This window comes from Heterodontus francisci, chromosome 22 (genome assembly GCF_036365525.1).
Source record: "Heterodontus francisci isolate sHetFra1 chromosome 22, sHetFra1.hap1, whole genome shotgun sequence".
NCBI lineage: Eukaryota > Metazoa > Chordata > Chondrichthyes > Heterodontiformes > Heterodontidae > Heterodontus > Heterodontus francisci.
Window position 1 is genome coordinate 74,058,193 of NC_090392.1, and position 25,492 is coordinate 74,083,684.

Genomic DNA, 25,492 nt, shown 5'->3' on the forward strand with positions numbered 1-25,492 from the left:
AGCTGCAGTAATCTTCAGTGCGGCAGCTCATTTGACTGGACAGGCCGGCCTGCGCACCCCCCCACCCCGATCACATGGAGGAGGCAGCCTGTCCATCACTGGCAATGGCGTCAGCTGCCTGTGTGCAGGCGTTGACGCCATTTTTAAAGGGCTTTGAGCCCTCCCAGCAGATTTTATGATGTTGGAAGACAATGATAAAAACAGTTAGACGCAGTACTTTTGGCCTTCTCCCGCTGCCCACCACCCCAATTCACAAATGATCATAAAATTGAATGGTTGCCCTGTCCAGCCCAAAACACTTTCCTCATTCAAATGACCTTTCCCTCCCTCAAAGTGCATGAAGTATAAACTTTACTCCTTCCCAACATCCCCTCCACCAATGAGAATACTTTATCACTGCTCCACCCCCACCCACCTCTCCCATATAGAAAAAATGACCTGCTCCCCGACCCCAACCAGTGTGATGCCTCAATTCCCCGGACAGGGATTGGAAGGGGCGGGAGTGCCAGCTAGCGGCGCGGAAATCGCAACAGGACCAGAGGTGGCGGCAGGTATTAACTCAGGTATGCAAATTCATTTAAATATGTAAATACCCGGCCCATCGCCAAGCAGCGGGGGGAGCTTCCACGAGGCTTCTCCGCCTCCGTGAAGATCAAGCCAGGCCCTTACAGCATCGGGGATGGGCCTCCTCTGGAGCAATCTTCAGGCCTCCCCTGCCACGGACCCCGACGCCTGGAGGGGGGAGCTAAATTCAGCCACTAGGATTCTATTCCATGGGCAGCCTTAATATTTTGCTCAAGTGTCCAAGCTTTGTTTGTGAGCCTCGGCCAGAGGAGTCCACCGCTCGGCTTGTTGATGTCCAACTGAAGACTGCAACGTGGTGTATTACTGGAATGCTCAAGCTGATCCCGACACCCTGGCAGCCCATGCTGTCGTCCGTCGTACCACCATCCATTCACCACGGTCCTGCAATCCTCCAGGATGTCCAGCGAATCGAGGAAAACAAATGTCTCTCCATCCACCAGGACCTCAACAATGTTCCTTGGCACCAATTGTAGTCATGCAAACCGTTTTGGACCCACACATTTAAACTTCGACAATGCGACTTTAACCCTGATGAAGCTTGGAAAGCCGAATGGAGTTCACCAGAATGCACAAACAAACACTCTGCGAAAGACTGACCCAGAAGATCCCTGGCTTCAATCTTCCATGAAGCCCCATGGGCAACCCTAAACCACATCCGCACAAACCACAGCAGATGTGGATACTTGATGTGACAAATGGAAAATTAAGAACTCCCCAGTGCTCATCCAGAACAGACCATGGAACGTATAACGACTCAATAACCGATTCACAAATGCAAAGGAGGCATCACCAGCGATACACTCTGCTATTCCTGACGCTATTGTCTGGCTTAACCAGAATGCTGTCATGAGTTCTTGGTGTTATCTTAAGCAACACAATGAGGTATGTGGATTTCAGTTCATTGAGGATCTCTAGAGGGTTTATAAACAGTTAAAAACTAGTATACGCAAAACAGAGCAAATTATATACGCAAACTTTGTCTAGGGTGTTACAGTTGCAGAGTGACGATGCCTTCTAGTCACATGACTACATCCTGGTACTCAGCTCATTAGCTAAGCCCATATTCATAGGTGTAGCTCTAAGGTGGAGCATGGCAACACAAAAATCTTGTTTCGTTGTCCTACTCAACGATAAGTGATTAACTGAGTTCTTAAAGGGGCATTACTCTTGTAGCAATCATACAATATCCCCTTTCTGTTTCATATGCTATAAGTAAAAAGACATAAAATTGTACAATATCAAAATTATTTACACAGGGATAGAGATTATGAAATTTACAAGTATAAGGATAGGGACTGTGACATTTACGAGTGCAGAAGCTTAAGAGTCCATATTAGAGCATGGCTACCCGACCCGAACCCGACCAGACCCAACGACATGTGTCAGGTTCGGCTCAGGTCTGGCCTCTCTTCCAGGTCCAGCATTCGTGCTCGGGTCGGGCCAGGTCGGACACAGTGCTGCCTTTTGGTCAGGGAGGGAAAAGCGTCAAAATTTGGACAACCGGGACGTCAAGGCGGGAAACGTGCATCCAGACTCCGCACTAGTCTGCAGTGAACGATTCCATCCAAGGTAGAGCACAACCTCTTTGATATAATCAATTTCATTCTGGTAGTCGGGTTGGATCGGGCGCGGGAAAAAAAATCAAAGGACTCGGGCCGGGTCGGATGTGGTTCTGTCGGGCTTGGGTCGGGATTCCATTGCATACCTGAGCAGGCCTTTAGTGCATATATTTTTTCAGTGGTTTGATAACTCTTCCAGATCTTGTTATGGTATATGGGATGAGGGTTCCACCCTTGGCTTTTTTTGGTTTGCAGACATGGTGTCAATGTGTTGATTGTTGTCCTGTTGTTCCATTACACCCTTATTGTCAGAGTGTGTTCTTTCGAGTCCATTGTGTGCAAGTGGAGTATTGCATACATCTCTTAGTTGGCTTTGGTTCCTTCTCAACACTGCTCCTCTAGATGTTGTAAACTCATAGGACCTAGGCTCATTGCATACTTTGGATACCTCTGCAGGTAACCATGTTCTCATTGTGGGGTGTATGACCCTGATCTTTTGTCCAATGTGTAGCTGAGGTACTTCCGTACCTGCATGTCGGTCATGAACCATCTTCATTCTCCCTTGTTTTTTGAGCAGTACCTCCTGCATCTCAGAGAATTTGGACAGATGATGGCTTAGCAGAGTCGTTCACACTTTGTCTGCCAAACATGATCTCTGCTGGTGACGGTAAGCCCATATCCATAGGTGTAGCTCTGAGGTGGAGCATGGCAACAGGAAGATCTTGTTTCGTTGCCCTACACTTCAGGATAAGTGATTAACTGTGCAAACCACTCGCTCAGCAAGGTAGCATCTAGGGTAATGTGGTGTGGACATCACATGGTTTATGACCCATTTGGCACCATATCCCTGAAAGGTCTGCCCGTATACTATGGCCCATTGTCAGAAATAATTTCTTCAGGTACATAGACTGAATATGGCACTCGATGTGTCTGCGACGACCGCGCTTGAAGTGTTTTTACCTGTCTGACAACTGGAAATTTGGAGAAATAATCTCCATTTAATATTTGATAAGATAAAGTCATCTCCATTAACGGAATATAGATCAGTGGCGATTTTGGACCAAGGGCCTGACGGAATCTCGTGAGGGTGTAGAGGTTCTTTGCGTTGTTGTGGCTGGTGGCTCTGGCATGACTTACACATCCTCACTAACATTTCTGGCACCTCTTTTATCATATCAGGCCAACCTTCTCTGATGACTCTCCACATTGCCTTCAGTTGTGGGTTATTGGCTGTTTCTGATTGCAGTTGGTCACATTTGCAATAAATTGATCTTGAGCACATCTTCCACCAGGACAAAGCAGCCCACTTAATTGGCACGCCAGCCACCTCCTTTAACATTCAATCCCTCCACCACCGATGTACAGTGGCAGCAGTGTATACTATCTACAACATGCACTGCAGCAACTCACCAAGGCTCTTTCAACAGTACCTTCCAAACCCACAACCTCTATCATCTAGATGCATGGGAACACCGCCACCTGCAAGTTTCCCTCCAAGCCACACACCATCCTGACTTGGAACTATATTGCCACTCCTTCCCTGTCGCTGGGTCAAAATCCTGGAACTCCCTTCCTAACAGCACTGTGTGTGTACCTACACCCCAAGGACTGCAGCAGTTCAACAGCTCACCACCACCTTCTCAAGGGCAATTAGGGATGGGCAATAAATGATGGCCTAGCCAGTGACTCCCACATCCCATGAATGAATAAAAAAATGCTTGTTTTAGAGACTCAAACCTATGTAATGGTCCTCCTGCCATCCATATGGGACGTTTTTCTTTAAGAGGTCTCTCAGTGATGATGCTTCGTCAGAAAAATTTGGAATGTATGGTGCCAAGAAGTTGAAAAATCTAAGACATCTCTGTAGATCTTCCTTGTCTTGTGGAGTAGGCATTCGCCTTACATCTTCGATTTTGCCTGGGTCAGGACAGATTCCGCAACCTGAATAGATGGAGCCAAAGAAATTTGGCTCCTGTGAACTTGGGATTCAATTCCTCTAGTGTTGGAATCTTGTGGGGGCATCTCTTTAGGGAGAAGTTTAGACTCCTTGGATCTGGACATACCCTGATTGTTCCATCCTTCTTCAGTGCGCACATAATTGAGCTGCGCCAGTCTGTGTAATGATGTGCACGACGGATGATGCCATTGCTTTCCATGTCAACTAACTCGCGTTTCAGCATTTCTTGTACATGCACACTGCACTTTCTGACAGGGTCGATTGACAGAACTGCATCCTCTCCGAGGTGCAGTACAGCATTGCCTTTGAAATGTCCTATGGCGTCGAACCTGTCCGGGTACATTTGTTGTGGGTCATGGACTGACTCAATGCGGGTACCCTTGGTCTCTTCTGCTGTGATGGGTACCTTGGTGACCCCTTGGATAGTCACAATGTTGAGGTCCTTACATGCTGGTAGTCCTGTCACTGCTGGTCCGCTCGTGTCTATCGGGTAAAATATTTGTGGTTTCCATGCCGACTTGCCATAGATGCATTGTATTATTAGTGTGTCACTAATGCAGTTAATTTTGCATTTGTCAGTTGCATCATTGATTTCCAATGACCCAGGTACATGTCCTTCAGGATTTGGACTGATAGGATATTTGCACTAGCTCCAGTGTCAATATTAATCCTCAGTGTGTGTTTACCAACTTTCTTTGGGCACATGATGTTAATAGTAGCAAAAGCTTCCAGTTGTTTGACTTCATCAACACAATGCATCGGGTTCACAATGTGAAATGCCTGCTCGTCTTCTGGCTGAGAATCGCTCTACTCTGAGCCTTGTCTTAGGTCGATTTTGCTGTGGACTTTGTGTATCATCTTACATTTATGCAGGTCTATAGCACTCTCATTGCTGCTGTTGCCCTGTTGCTGCACCTGTCTTCTGTTTGTTTGTGTCCTATTGTGACTTTTGGCTGCGTCTTTGGAGTAAAATTTCTTGTATACGTGGACCCACTGTCCTTTTGCAGCGCATGCCTAGCACGGATCTTGAAATGCAGGACAACTTCGCAGTGAGTGGGACAAACCACACTTACCACACAGCTTGCTTGCTTTTTGCAACCTGGTTATCGTGTCGATACTGTTGGCTGCATCTAGTGCTTGCAGACGCTGTTGTCCAGCTATAATAGCTTCGTATTTCCTGCCATCTTCTAGCAGCGCATCAATGTTGTGACCTTTCTTTCTCCCCAAGAGGTCTTTTTGAAACACTTCAATTCGGTGTTGAGACAATCACAGATCCAATATTCGCTCCGACAGCTCATTTTCTGAAATATTGTATTGTTGCCCTTACTACATCTAATGATGAATTGATCTATTGATACCTGTGGCTATTGCCTGTGGGACATCAATTCCAGATTATGAATTCTAAAATTCACTCTTACCCGAAGCTGATCTTTTAGTACTTTTCATCTTTGCAGGATCTTTCTGGTCCTCTTCAGATAAGCCAGAGGTATTGATTCTGTATAACGCCTCATTTCCAACTGCTATCAGTATTTTCACAGCCTGCTTCTCTGGTTCTATAACTGCTTGGTCTGTGAAGCATAACTGTATTCTTTGTTTAAAAAGTTTGAACTCAGATAGATATCCATGGCCTTCCAGTTCATGCTGGGAAATTTGATATACATCTTTCTGCTGTTCTTTTGCTTTCTGCTCTATATTTAATTTTGTTCCACTCTGTGTATACCTTCAGCACTGTACTTATTATGACTTTTCTATTTGTGGTTTGAAACTGGTTTTAAAACTTGATTTATTAACTCTGCGCTGTACCTCCTATAAGAAATTCCCTTTTTTTGAAGGTAGCTGCTTTGAAGTGTAACAGGTGCTAGACAGTGTTCTGTTTATTTTCCTTTCAGTACTTCAGCTTGTATGTTTCCACAGCTGTTCGATAATCAGTTCAATGGTTTTCCCATTTGCTTTTTTTTTGCTAGATTTTGTTTATCTACTTCATGCTTGACTGGTTTCATGAGCTTTTTTTAGCTTTGGTTGCGTGAATGGAGACTCTATTGTGTTTGGGGGTTTTGGTGCTTTTTTTTGGACACCTCCTGTAATGGCGCCGACCTCGATCAGCCTGAGAGAGGAATTGGGTTTTCCCTGCTTTTTTTCTCTCTCCCACGGAGCCTTTTACAGTAATCAATTTTTAAGCACTTCAAAGCTTTTTTTTAAAACCGGGATTCCTCAACCATCAGCACAATGACTCACCTGAGCACTGGAATTTATTTGCAGCCTGTTATTCAATGCTCTGTCTCCCACAGCTGGAGGTAAGTTTTTTCTTCTTTCCACTGTTTGGGTCAATATTTCTTTTGAGCTTTCACTCTTTTGGCTGTAGGAAGGGTCGCTTTCACAGCTGTTTTACCCATGGTCTTCAAGCTTAGATTTTGTCTTTTCACCACCGCTGCCACCATATCATGAGTTCTTTGTGTTATCTTAGGCAACACAATGAGGTTTGTGGATTCCAGTTCATTGAAGATCTCTAGAGGGTTTATTAACAGTTAAACTACTATATACAATACAGAGCAAACTATATACAGAACCTTTGTCTAGGGCTTCTAGTCACATGACTACATGCCAGTACTTAGTTCATTAGCATACTGAGTTTTTAAAGGGACATCACTCTTCAGGTGATCATACAACAAATCTAAAATTACAGTTGTTGCTCTACAACTAACATCAGCCATAAGAAAGAGAGACTATTAAAAAAATACAGAAAGGTGAAGCCCTCTGCAGTTGAATAGCCTATGAAAATTCAACATCTGGGCTCACACATGAAGTTGTTTACACCAGGCGGTGCCTTTATCCATTGGACATTAAGAATGCGCACCATACACTCCATATAACTGTTGGAAAGGTTTCCTTGTGTGCCCATATAAAGAAAGTGCCATTCACTCTGCTTGTGTGCGACATCATTGCTGTGCTGACACCTCCCTCCCCATCCCCCACTCCTCCCTTTAAGCAGATCCCCTTGAAACGCCGAATCATAATTTCAGCAATTGGGCCATCCTTCCCTCTGCTGCATTTCCTTTAAAGTAACTAGAATAATAGTCCACTGGAGCGTTCCCATGACCCCTCCGGGGCCGATACTTTGAATATGGCTGGGCAGACAGAACTCCAACTGTCCAGATCCACCCACGTGCAGCCCAGGCTCATTTCCCTGGCTGTCCACAGTGACAGGGCAGATATGATGGGCTCACTGCTCAGGTCAGGAACAGCAACAGGTTTGTGACAGGAATAAATTCCCTTTGAAAGATGACCTCAAATAAAATACAAGAATGAATAGTTTCCTTTCAAGCTTTGACAAAATACAAGCTTGGGACAAGAAACTTGTAACGTCAAGTAAACAGAATTCTGGAATTTCAAGTAGATGCATGATCTACTCATGCATCAAACAACAACTTCTATTTATATAGCACCTTTAACATAGTAAAACATCACAAGCCACTTCACAGACTAAAATTAACACCAGCCCAAAGGATATAATATTAGGCCATGTGACCAAGAGCTTGGTCAAAGAGATAGACTCCAAGTGTGAATTAAATGAAGGGACAGAGGTGGAGCAGCAGAGAGGTTTAAGGAAGGAATTCCAGAGCTTAGGATCTAGGCCGAAGGCACAGCCGCCAATGGAGGGTCAGAGAAAATGCGGTATTAACGAGAGGCCAGAATTAGAGGAACACAGAGTTCTTGGAGCATTGTAGGGCTGGAGGTGATTGCAGAAATAGGGAGGGCAAGGCCATGGAGGAATTTGAACACAACCATGAGCAGGAGTAGGCTATTCGGCCCCTTCGTGCCTGCTCCGCCATTTAATAAGATCATGGCTGATCTGATTGTGGCCTCAACTCCACTTTCCCACCTTCCCCAAAACCCTTTGACTCCCTTGTTAGTCAAGAATTTATCTACATCTGCCTTTAACATATTTAATGACCCTGCCTCCACTGCTCTCTGGAGAAGAGAGTTCCAAAGACCGTCTGAGAGACCGGGAGCCAATGTAGGTCAGCAAGCACAAGGGTGATGGGTGTACGGGACTTGGTGAGAGTTCGCAGTATTTGAGTAACGTGCCCAGCCATTAGTTGTATTTTAGCTTCCAACTGTCAAACCTCTTAGGGAAATAGAGTTCTTAAGAAACTACTTACAAGACACAACCTACCAAGTTCAGTAAATGAGGATTACATGATAAATAAATAAGGTTTGCATTTATATAACATCGTATCAGATCAAAGTGTTTCAAAGGCTTCACAAACAATGAGTAACAACTGAAACACAGGCTTAAATTTTCAGGCCCCGCCAAAGTCATGAACGGAGGTGGATGCGGCCCGAAAATACCTGCACCAGCAAGTATGCCAATTTCCCAACCCTGTTACCGGCACCGGTCATTTTTGCCTGTCTGGGTACGGGTACAGCCAAAGGACACCCTGTAGAAAGATTTCACACCCACCTCCCCACCCCCACAGTGGTGGCCTGGCTACTTTTTCTGTATTTTATGTAAACTTTTAAAATGGTTGATCAGAGGGAGCCTCCATATTGAAGCACCCTCTCAGTTACTTACCCTCTACTGCAGCCGGCTACTCCTCTCAGGCTGAAAGGCCTCTGATTGGCCTTCCAGCTTCAAGAGCCTGCCTGCCACCCTTAATTGGACACGGAACCTGTCTCCATGTCAATTAAGGGGGCGCCTTCATGAAAATCCCAAAGAGTCCTCCAGGGGCAGGGTCGGGTCCTGGCAACAGTCCCGACTGCCGTTTCCCATCCCCGGAGGGAAAATCCAACCCACAATGACGTCTGTAGACAAACATGCAATGTCCCACAAACAGCCACCAAATGAATGACCAATTAAATTGCTCTTGGTGATGTTAGTCAGGGTGGAATGTTGGTTAGGACACTAGGAGAACTCACAGTTCTTCTCCCAATAGTGCTTTAGGATCTTTTACATCTACTGCATCAGCAAAGCAGGCTGACTGAGCTTTGGTTTACAGAGCAAAGTGTAGCATAATTGGTATATAATCAGAATCCGGAAGCTTGGACTAATAATCGAGAGAATGCGAGTTCAAATCCCACCTTGAGAATGTGAATTCAGTTTTTAAAATCTGGAAATAAAAATCTGTAATCAGTAAAAATGATAATGGAGCTATTGGCTTGTTGTAAAAATCAAACTGGTTCAATAATGTCTTTCAGGGAAGTAAACATGCAGTCCTTAGCCAGTCTGGCCTATATGTGATTCCAGTCCCACACTGACTTGGTTCATATAGAATCATAGTAACCTTCTGCACATATGGAGGCCATTTGACCCATCATGCCTATGCTGGCTCTTTGAAAATGTAGAGATGTTTAGTCCTACACTTCTGCTTTTTTTTTCTATAATCCTGTAAGTTTCTCATCTTCAAGTGCCTGTCCAACTCCCTATTAAAATTATTTATGGAATCACCTTCCACCACCAATTTAGGTACAGCATTCCCAATCATGACCTCTCTGAGTGAAAAAAAAGTTGTATCTCCCCTCTACCTCTTCTACCAGTGATTTTGAATCTATGACCTCTGGTTATTGGCCCACTCGTCAGAGAAAATCATTTTTTTCGATCTACTCTATCAAAACCCCTCATCATCTTGAAAACCTCTATTAGGTCACCTCTTAACCCTTTATGTTCCAAGAAGAATAGTTCTAACTTTTGCAACGTCTCCTAAGAACTAAAGTCCCTCATTTCTTTTAACAGCCTGGTAAACCTCCTCTGTCCCCTTTCTAAGGCCTTTACATCTTTCCTGAAGTGTGGTACCCAGATTTGTCCACAATACTCCAGCTGAGGCCTAACCAGTGATTTATATAAAGTTCGAACACAATCTCTTTGCTTTTATATTCTATTCCTCTATTTATAAACCGCAGTAAACCATATGCTTTTGTTGACTTTTAACTGCCCTCTGCAGTGATCTAGTTATGTCTCAAGGGATGGGAAATAAATGTTGGCTTTGCCAGTGACGCCCTTACCCTGAGAATGAATAAAACGCTGGCACTGCTGACAATGTAGCACTCTCTCAGTAATGCATTGAAGTGTCACATTTGCAGGCAAATACTTAAAGTGAATATAAACTGTAAAGGACAACAGATGCTCACAGTGTGGCAATTAGAACACTCACTAAAATATGAACATTCCTACATTTGATTTGAGCACAGCTTTGGAGCAAGTCAGGGAGTGGGAGAACTCCCCAACAAAGCAGAACAGTCCCTTTAAGGACATGGAGGGTGTATTGTGGCTTGAAAAGACATTTTCATCTACAAAGGCCCAGCTGTAATTTAATGATTTCCAGGCACTGGTAGATCTATAATTACACTTTAAAACAATTATAAAAACACAATGTGCTGCATTATGCATGTCAATCACATCAAAACACTTGTCTTCAAATGCCCTATTTAACCATATTTGGAGAGACTGATGGGGGAGGGAAGCACTTCATTTAAAGCGGCTCTGAAGCATAAATTTACATATTCTACTTTAAGCTTGAGGGAGCAATATTCTTTAATTAATGCCACTAGAACTTGTACTACAAATATCAGTATCAACCAGCCAAATACAGGTATTCAACCAAAAAACATATCCAAAAATGTCAAAACTGAGATTGATAGATTTTTGTTCATCGAAGGGTATTAAGAGTTACAGAGCCAAGGTGGGCAGATGGAGTTAAGATGATCTAATTGATAGCAGAACAAGCTCAAGGGGCTGGATGATCTCCTCCTGTTCCTATGTCCACACCCACACATAGAGAATGGCCACTTGGGTACAGAGACAGAAAGCAGCCAGCCACCATAGCTCTGTGACCAAACTAATTCCAGCCAAGAGCCAGACAATCACATCTCAACCCACTGGTCTGGTTTCAAATTACTTCCCATCTCCTTCCCTAATTCCTGTGAGATCCTACAATAAAATGTCTATTATTAATAGATTTGGACAGTAAGAGAGTGAACTTTAGAGATAAAAAGAGCAGTGTGGCCGTGCAACACAACACATGGGAGCACTGGGGTTGGGTGCTTGTCAATGCCCAAAGTACACTCCTGATCTGAGCAGTGGTGGGAACAAATGCCAGACAGTTGCAAAACAGGAGGGGGAAAGTAATGTCAATTAACACATGCTGCTTATGTGCATCACCCAGTGGCCATTTACACGGTTGCACAAGGATAGACCTGGAAGTAGATCATGCACTCACCCTCTGGTGCAGGAAATGAAGTATAGCATATGTGGGAATGGAGAAGAAGGGATGGGGAGAAAGAGATGCAATCTGTTTGGAATGACATTATTGGTTTATTTTGGCTGTCATACACATGCAAGCAAGAAGAAAATAAAAAGCAAGACAAATAAACAAGACGGTCACCATTGGGAGGTCACCTGACTTGGAACGAGGCTGTGTCAGGGAGTTCTGGCTTTCAACTGATCTGAAATTTTCCCCCTTTCTACAGTATGTTCATGAAATGATAAGCCGAGTTCATCAAGTGTCAATTAGTCCATCAACCTTTCACAACAAGTAAACACTGATCCTATTGGTATCACGAACCAACACAAAATAAGGACACAAATCAACAGTTAAAAATGTTCCCTTGGTGCCCAGTAGTGCAATGAAATAATGTTGCACTTGATCAAGTACAGCTCACAGAGGTTGGTTTTCGCAGCTGATGATTGCTCAGTTAAACAAGCTGAAGACCAAAAATACATTTCAGTGTCTGTTCTGTTATCACAGCAACATCAGGAGCCATCTGTGACCAGAATCCTGCACCATCCCCCATACCAACTGCTATAATTCAGTACCATCAAGCACATAGGGTTGGCAACCCTTCAGGGCTGTCCTGGAGTCTCCAGGAATTATAGATCAATCTCTGGTGTCAGCTGTGGCCCAATGGTAGTGCTCTCTCTCCTGAAGCAATTGTGAGTCCTACTCCAGAGACTTGAGCACATAATCGAGGCTGACACTCCAATGCAGCACTGAGGGAGTGCTGCACTGTCAGAGATGCCGTCTTTCAGATGAGACATTAAACTGAGGGCATATCTACTATCTCAGGTGAAAGTGAAAGATCCCATGGCACTATTTGAAGAAGAGCAGGGGAGTTTTCCTAGTGCCCTGGCCAATATTTATCCCTCAATCAAATCACTAAAACAGATTATCTGTTCATTATCTCATTGATGTTTGTGGGAGCTTGCTGTGCACAAATTGGCTGCCACTTTTCCTACATTACAACAGTCACTACCCTTCAAAAGTACCTTGTTGGCTATAATAGGCTTTGGTGCTCATGAAAGTCACTGTATTAATGCAAGTCCTTCTTTCCTGGACCACCTTGTGAGAAAAAGTATTGTTTTTTTTTATGCTTTTAACACTTGTGTTTATTCATTATAACAATGTTGGAGATGGGAGAAAATACTGATTGACTCAGTGGGGTGGTTGGAAACAGGTTACATGATGAAACCTCCAGGAATGCATCTAGAGTTGGCAACCCTAGTCCAAATCAACTGCCGTAATTCTGCACCATATGACACTGACTGGAATAGGTACAAGCATTGAAGACAGGGGATGAGGGGCAAATTCCCCCATCCCATTATTACTTTTATCATGGGTTAAGCCTTCCTTTAGCTCTGCTCAAAATCTCAAAATAGCCCTTGATATTCTCTGCCTCCCCCGCACCCCCCAACTCTTTGTACCTGTGTGATATTAGTCTGTTCCGTTCCCCGTTACCAATGGCTCAATCTCAAGTCAAAGTCAGTTGGCTGTGATTATAGTAATATGACCTGTGGGACACTGCACCTGCCTCTACATTCAGAGGAATAAGAAATTACATAGCGTCATTGCATCTGCCCACTTCTCCGAAATTTTTGAACACCAAAAGCAAAAGCTAACCTTGCATGAACTTGCATTAATAATAAACAGAGCAGCGTTTGACCAGAGTGGGCTGCTCTGACATGTATCAGGAGCCCTTTAATTGAAATAAAAATCTCAGTAGAATTCAACAATATACAATTGGTCGGGGTGGGGAAAAATCTAGCTACTGTAAAATCTGATATCTAATCGAGTAAAAATAAATGATGCACCATCCACATTGCCCCGCTTCCCCCCCTCAGGTCTCCCTACCACCCTTCCCCCACACCACGACTGTTGTCATATTTTGCCACCTTGCCAAACACACAGGACATGTTGAAACATGCCATTGTGCATTTGCATGTGACACTATTAAGAGGGAACTGATGCAGCTTTTAATTCCTGTCTCCCACACAAAGCCGTTTCACAAACACGTCTCAATGAAGGCGCTGCCTCTTTAAAAACCATTTACTGCTAAAGCATCGCACCACTCTGAACTGGGTAAAAAACAACTATTGAACTTTCTGTGCTGATCATTAAGAGACATTTACACAACAGCGGAATACTCTGAATACTGACCTGCTAAGTATTTCCAGCTTTTTCAGTTTTTATATCAGGAGACATTTGTTGGGTAGATGCAAAGTTTTTCTTGCAGTCAAAGAGGTCTTGTTTAGGCTCAGCTACTATATTTATTCGATTACAATAACAACTTATCTTTATATAGTGCCTTTAACATAATAAAACATTCCAAGAAGCTTCACAGGAACATTACAAAACAAAGTACGACACCAAGCCACAAAAGGAGATATTAGGTCAGATGACCAAAAGCTTGGTCAAAGAGGGAGGTTTTAAGGAGCGTCTTGAAGGAGGAAAGCGAGGTGGAGATGTGTAGGGAGGGTATTCCAGAGCTTGGGGCCTAGGCAACTGAAGACACAACCACCAATGGGGGAGCAATTAAAATCAGCGATGCACAAGAGGCCAGAATTAGAGGAGTGCGGATATTTTGGAGGGTTGTGGAGCTGGAGATTACAGAGATAGGGAGCGGTGAGGCCGTAGAGGGATTTGAAAATAAGAAAGAGGATTTTAAAATCAAGAGGTTGCTTGACCGGGTGCCAATTATCACAATTCTGATCACTTACAATTGCTATAGGACTGAATAAACATTGTGATTTTGTCTCCCATATGGATTGTACATAAATAATAAGATAGGATTACTCAATATGTGCAAACATGAAGATCTTTCTAATTCAGAAACAGACCCAACCCTTGCAAAAAGGAATATGCCATTCTGCATAAAGCAATGTGAAAGTAGTTTAAAAATCATAGAATAATGGAGCACAGAATGAGGCCATTCGGCCAATCCTGTCTCTGCAGCCTCTTTGAAAGAGCTATCCAATTAGCCCCAACAACCCCCCCCCCTCCCCACTCCCTGCCCTTTCCCCATATCCCTGCAAATTTTTCCCCTTTGAGTACTTTTCCAATTCTTTTTTGAAAGTTACTATTGAATCTGCTCCCACCGCCCTTTCAGGCAGTGCATTCCGGATCACAACAACTCACTGCGTAAAAATCCTTCGCCCTTCTGGCTCTTTTGCTAATTACCCTAAATTTGTGTCTTCTGGTTACTGACCCCTCAGCCACTGGAAACAGTTTCTCTTTATTTACTCTATTAAAACTTTTCATGATTTTGAACACCTCTACCAAATATCCTCTTAACCTTCTCTTAAAGGAAAACAACCCCAGCTTCTCTAGTCTCTCCACATAACTGAAGTCCCGCATCCCTGGTAACATTCCAGTAAATAATATAATTGGTACAGGAATAAACCTCGCACGGAAGGCTCCCACCTGAAAGATTAATCTTAGGGATACTGACTGATTTGCTGCAAGCTTGTAACTTCCTGGTTTTACACAAGAGGATAACAAAATGATTATCTATCAATTCATGAAATTGCCAGCAATGTCTTAAGGAAATTAAACACCCCTCCCTCCCATCAATTGCAGATAAATTAATCTTTCATCAGGAGGTTCAATTCACTGTCCTATCCAATAGACGGCACCTCTGACAATGTAGATCTCCCTCAGTACTGCACAGATGTGGCAGCTTAGGTTATATCCTGGAAAGAAGCTTGAAGTTATAACCTGTTCTTTTGGAGGCAAGAGTCATGCTGATGCAAAAGAAATACATTCCAGAAACAAGCCTCATTAGGCCTCTATCTGGGAAAAAGCCTTATTAGGCCCCTATCCTTGACTTTTCATTTGATAAATACCCTTCCACAATGAGAAATGTGAATGTAAGCTATGAGGAGCCTGCTCAGTGGGTTTGTCTTCCTCAGAGCACTTATCAGAGTGGATATCAAAATATAATGACTTCCCACTTAGTCTCAATTTCAGAATTCCTATCTCCATTCACTGCTAGGGATGCCAACCCTCCAGTCTCCTGGACACTGCTGCTAGCAATGCCAGGGATAAAAAAAATAGGAGGATCTAAAGAATGGTGCATTTTTTTAATGTTCTTTGAATACTTTCATTTATTAATTAGTGGAGCTGGCGGGGAAGGCTGTTTGAATGAACAGGAGATCATGTGATGAAACCTCCAGGAATATGTCCAACCAGAGTTGGCAACCCTTACTTAGTGCAGCAGGAGATGCTGGGAACCAAGGGTGAATGACAAAATGCTTAATTTTTGTCAAAGAAGTTAAGCACCTTCATTTGGGCTTCAGTCACCAGAGATAGAATTTTATTTTTTATCTATACAAGATACAAGGTATTCTTCTAAAAACTGTTTGTGGATGAAGCTATTTCGCAGGTTGCTGCTACCCTGACGGAATGCTGGAAGAAAACCCGGTTGTAATGTCTTTTTCTTGTGCAATGATCTAAATAGGATAATGGCAAATGGACACGGAGGATTAGAATTAAGAACATTACAACTGATACAGTCACAAACGCAGCTCAGCTCAAGCTGCCTGCCTGCATTCTGGCTCAGTCCGAATACTGCCTATCCAACACTGCATTCCCCCTAACAAGTCATCTTTCATCTGTTGTTGTGAACTCAGTGGCCAACTCATTAGTCTTTACTCTCTGGCTACCTATTCACTCTTGAAAACTGGCAAGCAACATCAAAACTGAAAACATTAAGTCATGGTGGGACTTTTTTGTCGATATTCATCACCAATTGCCCACTCCAACATCTAATTTTACTTGACACCAGGAAACATATGAAGCCAGAAATCTTACATCAAATCCAGGCAACAACTGTATAATCAATATGAGGCCACACGTGACATTGCCAGATAATTCCTCATGAGCACAGATCTTCAAAAACCTCCATCACAGATCTTTGTTCTTTCTGGAACTCTGTGATGAACAGTCCGATTATACAGGAGTCATTCCTCATGGGTGTTGAGAACTACAAAGAACATGACAGATAACAAAGAGAGGGCCCATTGTCTGAAGTCAAAACACATGGCTGCCAATTGCAATGGCCTATATCTAGCTAGATGAATGTATCACATCAATAACTTCCTGTTCACCAGAGCAAATATATTTTGCTGATTAAAGCTATCAACTAGAACTTGACCAATGTTGACTGCCACTGACAGGTTTTCCCAAAACAGATTCTCTTCTTACTGAATAAACTATCCTCTGGCAGCATATTATGAAATGATAGCAATTATTCAGAAGTATTGATAACCTGGCCACTAGGGACTCTGTGGGCATCTGTCTTCTTAATATAAATTTTTGTACTGAAGTGCCAGTACAAACCAGTGAGTGCATTCTTGAATACCTCTGTAGATAACCTATCCAAATCCTGCGTAATGTGCATTTCCAAGTGTTGTCAAATTTTCTTTGCTTCAATGCTTGCATCTCCACAAATTCCAAAAGGAGTGCTAAGCTCAGATTTGCAAAGAAGCAATATGGAAACATCCCCTGGTCATCCTCATGTTGTAAGTCATCTTACATCTCAGGTATGTAACATATGGTCCTGTACTGAGGAGGGTGGTGCAGGAGGAGGTGGTAGTGGGAGGACAACCTCTCAACAGGTAATGGGTATTGGCTAAAAGAACATATTTACATTTACAGAGTCAATATTCATACACAGGTATGTCAGAATGACAGAGAAGCTGCTTGTGCACTGCACCAACAACCATGCAGAATCTAACCTCTTCCTTACAGTACACTCAACTACATCACAACTATTTCAGTTCCCTGTGATGCTGAGGCCTACCAGTCACTGCTTGTAAAGTCCAAAACCAGAGCTCATGATTGCAGCTCAAGCCCTGATGGTGGTCTCACTAATTATGAATATTCTCCGTAAACATTTTAACAGCCAATGTCTCTTCCTCACAAAAGAGGAAAACACAAGACTTAAAAAAAAAATACATTTCACGTATAGTTTATAATTGAGAAATTTCTGATCCAAAACCAAGACCGGCAGTGACTGCCAGTTTAGTCGCAAATTTAGTGACAAATGAAAGGTATTTTTGTGGGGAGACCACAAGCCTTGAACAAGCTAAGGACTGGGTTGAGGCTGACCATGCTCATTTCACATTGGATATTTGGATTATGTCAGCAAGGACTGGAACAAACCAAGGTCGAATGTTGCGACTCACTACTCTACCCAACAATCATAATTTCTTATTACATCAGAACTGAAAACAACGAAGATGCCAGGAATTCAATTTGATTTATAAATTCAATACATGTCTGGTACCAGTATCAATGAACTTTCAGATCAGAGCTCTAGACTTCAAGAATACAGGAACAAGAAAAGGCCATGCCTGTGATTAGTTCTGAGCAGTCTTGATCCAGGTATCAGTGGGCAAGGAGCCAAGGTATAGAACTGCCCTTAATTAACAGTCTCAATCTGAGGGTCCCAGAATGACACACCTAATCTGTACACAATTTGCTGTGGCAAATTGCAGAAGCATAGTAAAGCAGGATTAACTCTGAATCTAACTGCACCAGCTCAAGCACTGGCACCCCTAACCCTGGTGATCTATTGTTTTTTTTCAAAAAGCTATTCATTTTGATCATCTCCAAAGCCAGTGAATATAATATTTATCTACATGCCCAGTCACCAAGCTTGTTGAATTAAATGACTTGTCCTATTTTTTTGAATGGATCCACATTCACTGCACTGGTTGGCAAATCTATTTCCATACTAAGTCAACTTGAAAAGAAGATATTCAAGTTCTGTTCAACTCACAGTTTAGTTTCTTTACCTTACAATGACACCCAGCATGAAAAGAAATTCATGTCCGTTCCTTTAGGACTTTTAAACAAATTCTCTGGTCTTAACTTTTTCACCTCCCTTTGTGGCTCATTGATGTACCTTGGTCTCATTAGAGTATCCATATTAGGTCCTATGTCAGATAGACATCCACTCTGATTTTCTATTAGTTGTGCCAACTACTGGCATGTAATACAATAGTTTCAATTTAGGACAACACACCCAAAATAGCTTTAATAAGCCCTGGCTCATGCATTATCTTACATTTCTCAATATTAAATGACATTCTCCAGTCATCCACCCAGTCGTTCAGTGCCTCTGAATTTCTCTTGAACAATATCACTACATCATTTTCTTCAAACGCTTTTCTTTCCCACAGCACTTACTGTCATTCACAAACAATCCAACTGCAAGAATCCCGCCAATGTCACTATTATGGACAACAGGGGTCTCGGAATGAATCCCTCTGGGACTCTACCAATCACAGCCGCCCAATTAGAATCTTTATCAATAATAACTACCTTCTGTTTCCCATTATCTATCCAATTAAAAATCCAATTTACAACTTTTTCTTGGGTCCCATGAGCTTTCATTTCAGCCATAAGTCATCGGACTATGGACTTGGATCTCAGACTACTTCCATTGACACAGGTATAGAATACTCTGTTGGCATAGATCCTTTTTGGTTGTGAAACTAACCCATGAGTGACACCTGGAGAGACAAATGAATTATCATGAATATGTATTATTTTTCTTACCAGAGTGCACTGTATTTACTCATTTAGATTCACCCAAGAAGCACTGAGAATTTGAGTGCTAATTAGGAACATAGGAGCAGGAGTGAGCTATTCAGCTCCTTGAGCCTGTTGCACCATTTAATTAGATCATTTATATTAACTGCATCTAGCTGCCTTGGTTCCATAACCCTTAATGCCCTTGCCAAACAAAATCTATCAATCTCAGTTTTGAGATGTTCAATTCACCCACAGCTTCAAAGAGCATTTTGAAGAGAGAGTTTCAAATTTCCACTCATACAAAAGCAAAATACTGCAGATGCTGGAAATCTGAAATAAAAACTGAAAACGCTGGAAATATTAGGTGGGTCTGACAGCATCTGTGGAGAGAGAGAGACATCAACGTTAACTCTGTTTCTCTCTTCACAGATGCTGCCAGACCTGCTGAGAATTTCCAGCATTTTCTGTTTTTATTCCAGATTCCCACTAACCTTTGTGTGAAGAAGTGCTTCCTGGCATCACCCCTGAATGGCCAAGCTCTAATTTTAAGGTTACGGCCTCTTGATTTGGACTCCAGGGCCATAGGAAATAGTTCCTCTAAAAATTCCTAGTATGATTAATGGTTCATAAGCACTCTTTTATGACAGTATTATCAATACTGACTGTGGAATATATAATGTGTGTCCTCCTTTCACAAATACGGAGCACTGATGGTCCCACCATTAGATATTATTTTTATGGTGTATTTATGTAATCAATCACTTCATGACGGGAGTAGGGTTCAGCAAAATTGCCCAGGTGTGTGGTTGCTGTAGAAATTTCCCTGTTTCTATTGTGGGATGGATTCCATAGCAGCTGGATCAGAAAAACTATTATGAAAGCGCAGTTGTTAAAAGGTTGCCAATTTGAAGCTGCTTCCGACAGTACACCAGAAATGGCCTCAGATTGTTCACATGGGCCAGTGAGCAAGAAAATTGCACTATTGACCTGTTCAGTTGGGCTGAGCCACTCAGCATGCCCTACAGGCAGTAGAAATGGCTGTACCCACCTCTTGTAGCAAGCTTCAGATCAACACTAGCACTGCCGCCTCTGAAGCATGCGCCCAAATTCTCAACACATCTTGGCCTCTAAACAGGTCAACCTAAACAATTGAACACAGATCTTTAATAAGAGAAATAATAACCTTCACAATATTGACATTATTCATTTGCCTCTCCAACTGTTGAAAATGGTTACCATTCTTGGGTTAATCTTTCCTCTAAGGCACACCTCTTAAGGTGGGTCTCCCTCATTTAACTTCAAATGCGAAAACTGAATTCAGGGCTGACAGCAGCTGGAGGGTGCAAAGGGGTCTGGTTAGCAGGCCAAGGGGAGTCATAAAGACATATATACCAAAACATACCAACTTAAATGAGAAGAGACATTGAACCAAAGGAACAAGAAACTACAGAAAATAACTTCTAACAGAAAAACAGAGAGGGAACAAATTAAGTGTTCCACATCCATCAGCTCCAAGTTAAAGTCAGTCCCAAATCAACTTCAAAATCCTTGTCTCCTTCTTCAGATCTTGCAAAGCTCCAGTTCCATCAGCTCGCCATTTGGCCCAACCCACGCCCATTGTTTGTTTGAAACTGCCTCCACTCTCACCAACAAAGAGGCATCATTCAGTCACAATGCCCTAACCATATGGAACTGCCTTCCAAAACCCATTGACTTGCTATCTCTAACCCTATCTTCAAAAACCTTTCTCTTCAATTTTGGTCTCCTTGCTCTCCAAAATAATTTCCTCCTTGAAAAACACTCTGTTACATGTGGAGCACTACACAAATGCAGGTAGACAGCAGGAGCATCCAATCTTTTTATTTCATGGGCTATTTGGATAAATGGCATGGAGACTGGTGGGCCATATAGCTTAAGTCCATGATTCCATTCATTTGCATGTATGTCAGGTTGCTAATACTTAAAGACTGTGGTATTCCGATTTAGAATTTCTCCAACAGCACTAAATATAGACCTTTACAAACCACTAGGCCAACAAAACTTATATAGGACAAACCAGCAAATAAGAAAAACAAGCACAATATAGGTACAGTATTGTCATGGTTATGTTACTGTTATTAATAATCCAGAAGCCTGGACTAATAATGCAGCAACCATGAGTTCAAAATCCCACCATAACAGTTTCAGAATTTGAATTCAATTTAAATAAAAACCGGTATCAGTGAAAATGACCACAAAGCTGTTGGATTGTCATAAAATCCCAATTAGATTACTGTCCTTAAGGGAAGGAAACCTGCTGTCTTTACCCATTCTGGCTTATATATGACTCCAGTCCCACACCAACATGGTTGATACTTAACTGACCTCTGAAGTGACCTAGCCAGCCACTCAGTTGCATCAAAATTGCTACAAGCACTTTCACCACACAGACTACAATTGAGGACAATGAAGGATGGGTAATATATGCACCAACCTTGCCAGCAATGCCCACAGGGCTTCATGTGCTGCATGTCTATAGTGTTGACTCTCCTCTTTTAGAAGAATGTTTCACCAATAGACGTCTCTTTCCCTTTGTAACTGCGTTTGTATGCCTCAGTGCTATTAGAGTGGTCACACAAGGCATGGAAATTAGCCTAATATGACTTCAATTGCAAATTTTACACTAAATTCCATTGTTCTGCCCTCCTCACCTCAGACTCTTACACACAAACTCTTCCTCCTTTGATCTGACACTATATAATATTTATCATTATGTTGTGTCCAAAACCAAAATTAAAATGCAATCTTTCTCAGCAAAGAAACAAGCATTGTGATTCTTGCCTAGTTCATAATAAAACAGTTTCAGTTGCTATACCCTATGGATGCAAAAACAATAAACATTGAAGGATTTTGGGGGATTTCCAGCTCCCTGTTCCGATGACTAACCTGTTTATATCACACTGGTCTGTGGCCATATTTCTAAACAGAAACACAGGAGAGAAAGACAATGGGAAAATTCTCCACCCTATTATCTAACGAAAGGGGATTCCCCAGAGGGACATCCAGCACACTTTGTGTGTCATCCCCAGGGTTTGTGTACCAACCAGTAGGAAAAATACCTTGTGTAGCAAAACATTTAAATAAATAAATATTAGGGAGGGGAATTTATTAGTATGGGTTTACCTATTTTAATGCCCCACCCTCCCATTACAAGTCAGGCAAGATTACAGATGCTGATTTGTATAAACTCCATCTTGCTCATTCTTGTGATATGTATGTGTTTAAGAGAAGCCTTTATATTTGCTGTTCACAAACAAGAGATCTCATAACTCTGAGGACCCTGATTATCCACCATTCACTACTTTTACATACTTCACAGATTCAATATTTAATTGTTAAAATCATTTTTATTAAAAAGGCAATTTTATATTTACAGAATTTACACTGGTTGGACTCCAGTAGTTTGAACATTTAGAGTGAAAATAAGGATGACCATTGTAAAGTGAGGTACTTAATAGAAATGAATGGAGACTTGGTTTAATATGTATTCACGTCCGCCATATATGATCACCTCCCCAAACTGAGTCATTTTGGAATTGTCTCTATTTTACATTGAAACCTTTCAAATCAATACTAAAGGAATTCTGTATCAAACATAGAAGCAATCCTGCAGAATTCAATGAGATTGGGGTAGAAACCCACAGTGATAATTTACACATTGAACAGTAGATATAGTGAGGAACAAACTGGTGGAAATTTTAGATTTAGAAATTTGTCCGTTTCACATCTGAGTGTACAAACCCCGAAGCAAACCTTGACAAATTCCTACTGGGTTTTTATTTTTGCTGTGTCTACCAGTTAAAAATCAATTATTTTTCTATCGATCCCGACCTGTCGCCGGGGATGGGACTGCGCTGTATATTTCGATAATAATTTAGGAAACGCTCACACGAAATGCACCTAACTGGGTAATCCTACACAGCACGTGCAGCTACATATGTGCGATACTGAGCTGCACCAAATCATGCAGAATGTGTGAGGAGAGTGTGTGAGAGAGAGGGAGACAGCGACAGAGAGAGACAGAATATGTGTGTGAGAGACTGGAACATAGAGGCAAATATTTCTGGTAATTTCACTTATTTGAGAAGATCTATTTCTCTCGTTGAAGTGCAGTTGAAGTTTTTTTGGGGGGGGGGGGGGGGAGGGAATAATGTTAAGGAGTTTGGCGGGGGAAGGTGAGGATATCCGGATTGTACTGATACTGAAAGCTGTGTGTGACTCTACTTGATGAGTGACACACTTCGCGGTCCACGCCAGATATAAATCTTACCCAGTTGCATTACTTTAGCAAACCGGGTTAGATAAGTCAAAGGAAATCACATTTTCCTTGTGCCTCTGCTATCATCAGTACTATTCCATCTGATCTCAGTCTTACACAATAAAACAAAGTAAGAAAAATATCCAAAAATGTTTTAGCAACCAGAGGGAAGGCATTATTCCAATTCTGCGCGATAAACATTTGCATTGTTCTCCCTGCCTGAATCCCGCTTCCAGATACACAGTGGACTCTCTTGCAACGGAGAGTGTGTTTAATATTTTCATTTCATTGCACGTTGCAGATATTCATAATTCAGAGACATTTTATTCTTCATTTCCCTCACCCATCCATCCCCACTAGAGACTGCACAATTCGTTAACTCTTTCAGACCGGGGCTCCTTGTGTCACTGTTCACCGGAGGATCAGTGGGTTTACACTCTGCCTGCCGCTCGATGGAGTGTGACTCCCAGAAATGAGTGAACGGAGGGACTCGGCTATCCAAGGAGGCTGGAAGTGTTAATATTACTGGAACAAACTCCACACACCTCCCGTGAATGGGTGGTTCTGCTTTAAGCTACCGTTCACATACCATTAAAATCAATGTGATAAAACAGTGCAACACAGGAGGTTAATAATTATCTATATAGGGATGGGTGTGCACACTTTTAGCACCACAATTCTCCCCCAAACCATTGCGCCCCGGGACTTGGCTGATGGTTCTGCCGGCTCAGGCGCATCACAGCCTGGGAAGGGGGTCGCGGGTAAGGTGGGGGCAAGTGGGGGTATAAGTGTGAACAGGGCCCGGAATGCAGTGACCACTCAACACCTGTACTAAGGCTGGTCACCCTTAACTGGGAACAAAAAATTAAAAAGGAGAGGGGGGGACTGGGAAATAACACGAGGGGCCGATTTAAGAGAAAAAAACACATGAATTTGAATCAATCTCAAATGCACACGAACAAAATAAAAACCATGCAATCTATTTTGGCAAATTGAGTCCAAGCACTCAGTGGCAACCCCCTAGTGATAATAGAAAGGAGCAGCTTTTCCAATTCCATCTGCAACACTGGGTCCGATGCTTCAGATATTGTAAATGAAATCTGTAATCTTAATACAGTCGCTACGTTTCATGTAATCACTTCTTTTTCAAATCGATACAATCACACCTACATCCCTAATTGAAAAGTGTGGGTTTAATACTTGGGTTTGATTAAAATTCTATGACATTTAAGCGAAACATGCCTTGTATTTGCAGGTACAATAAGCTGCATATTCAAAATTCATTATAAAAATCAAGCATATCCCCCCCACCCGGAACATCTTATCTAGATGCTCACTGGCATTACAAAGAACAATTGGGTTAAAGATTATAATCAACAGGGTGGATCATATTTGTTTAATCTGACAAATAGCAAATTACACATTTTATTTATTTTTTTAATTATTTCATCCATTCGAAAAGATACTGGACATACCTCGAGTTAAAGAGTACAGCAGGATTAGACTGATCAGCCACATGCCATAAACAGCACCTATTTCCCTGTGTGTGTGTGTCTTATATCTCAGTACAGTGGAGAGAGAGAGAGCTCTGATCCCTCGCTTTGGTTGCCGGAGTCTGCGAGGTGAAGGTAACAGCGGTTCCCCAACGCCAGCCTACCCGGGACATGTCATCATTGGCAAGGTGGGAAGAGCCAGTTCGCCCCGCCCAGCTACAGAAATCTGGAGATAACACACATACACACACAACAGTCAGAGCATGGACTGTGCACCATCTGATAAACCCAAATCGTCTGATGATTTTTGCTCTTTAAATTCAAATAACATCCGTGGATTCGCACACAATGTGTGCTGAAAGGGAGACGATCCTCATGAGAATTGGGGTAGGGAACAGCTGACAAGTGTCTCATTAGTTAACAAATATATATATTCGCACAAGCATCACCAATGCCGCACAACTGAGGGGGGGGGGGGGGGGGGATGAAACGCATCACGGTTTTAACACACTGGTTTTCAATTTACGCGATTCCGTATCAACTCACACGTCAAAAGGCAAAAGATGCTGATATTAGATTGAAAAAGTCATTCATAAGAACTCATTTTATGCAACAATTCAGAGATGCCTCCGGAAAAGGTCATGATGCAAGATTGGACATCCGCTAAGTGGGACTAAAAGTCGGTACCAGTTGGGATGGAGCCACAGATCATTAACTTACTTATTTTTTTAAAGAAACACGTTTAATTTAAATGGCCCAAACGCCCAGTAACCGGAAAGATCGCAGGGCCG

At 42.4% G+C, this 25,492-nt stretch overlaps 1 protein-coding gene across 1 annotated transcript in view; it reads right to left on the reverse strand.

Annotated features, from left to right (window-relative positions):
- Nucleotides 1-24,831, reverse strand: part of dscaml1 (Down syndrome cell adhesion molecule like 1) — a 504,300-nt gene extending 479,469 nt beyond the window's left edge. The window contains exon 1 of the mRNA XM_068054032.1: nt 24,684-24,831. Within this exon, the coding sequence (XP_067910133.1) occupies nt 24,684-24,726 (43 nt within the window). The 5' untranslated portion in view covers nt 24,727-24,831. The remainder of the gene's footprint in view (nt 1-24,683) is intronic.
- Nucleotides 24,832-25,492: the final 661 nt, after the last annotated feature.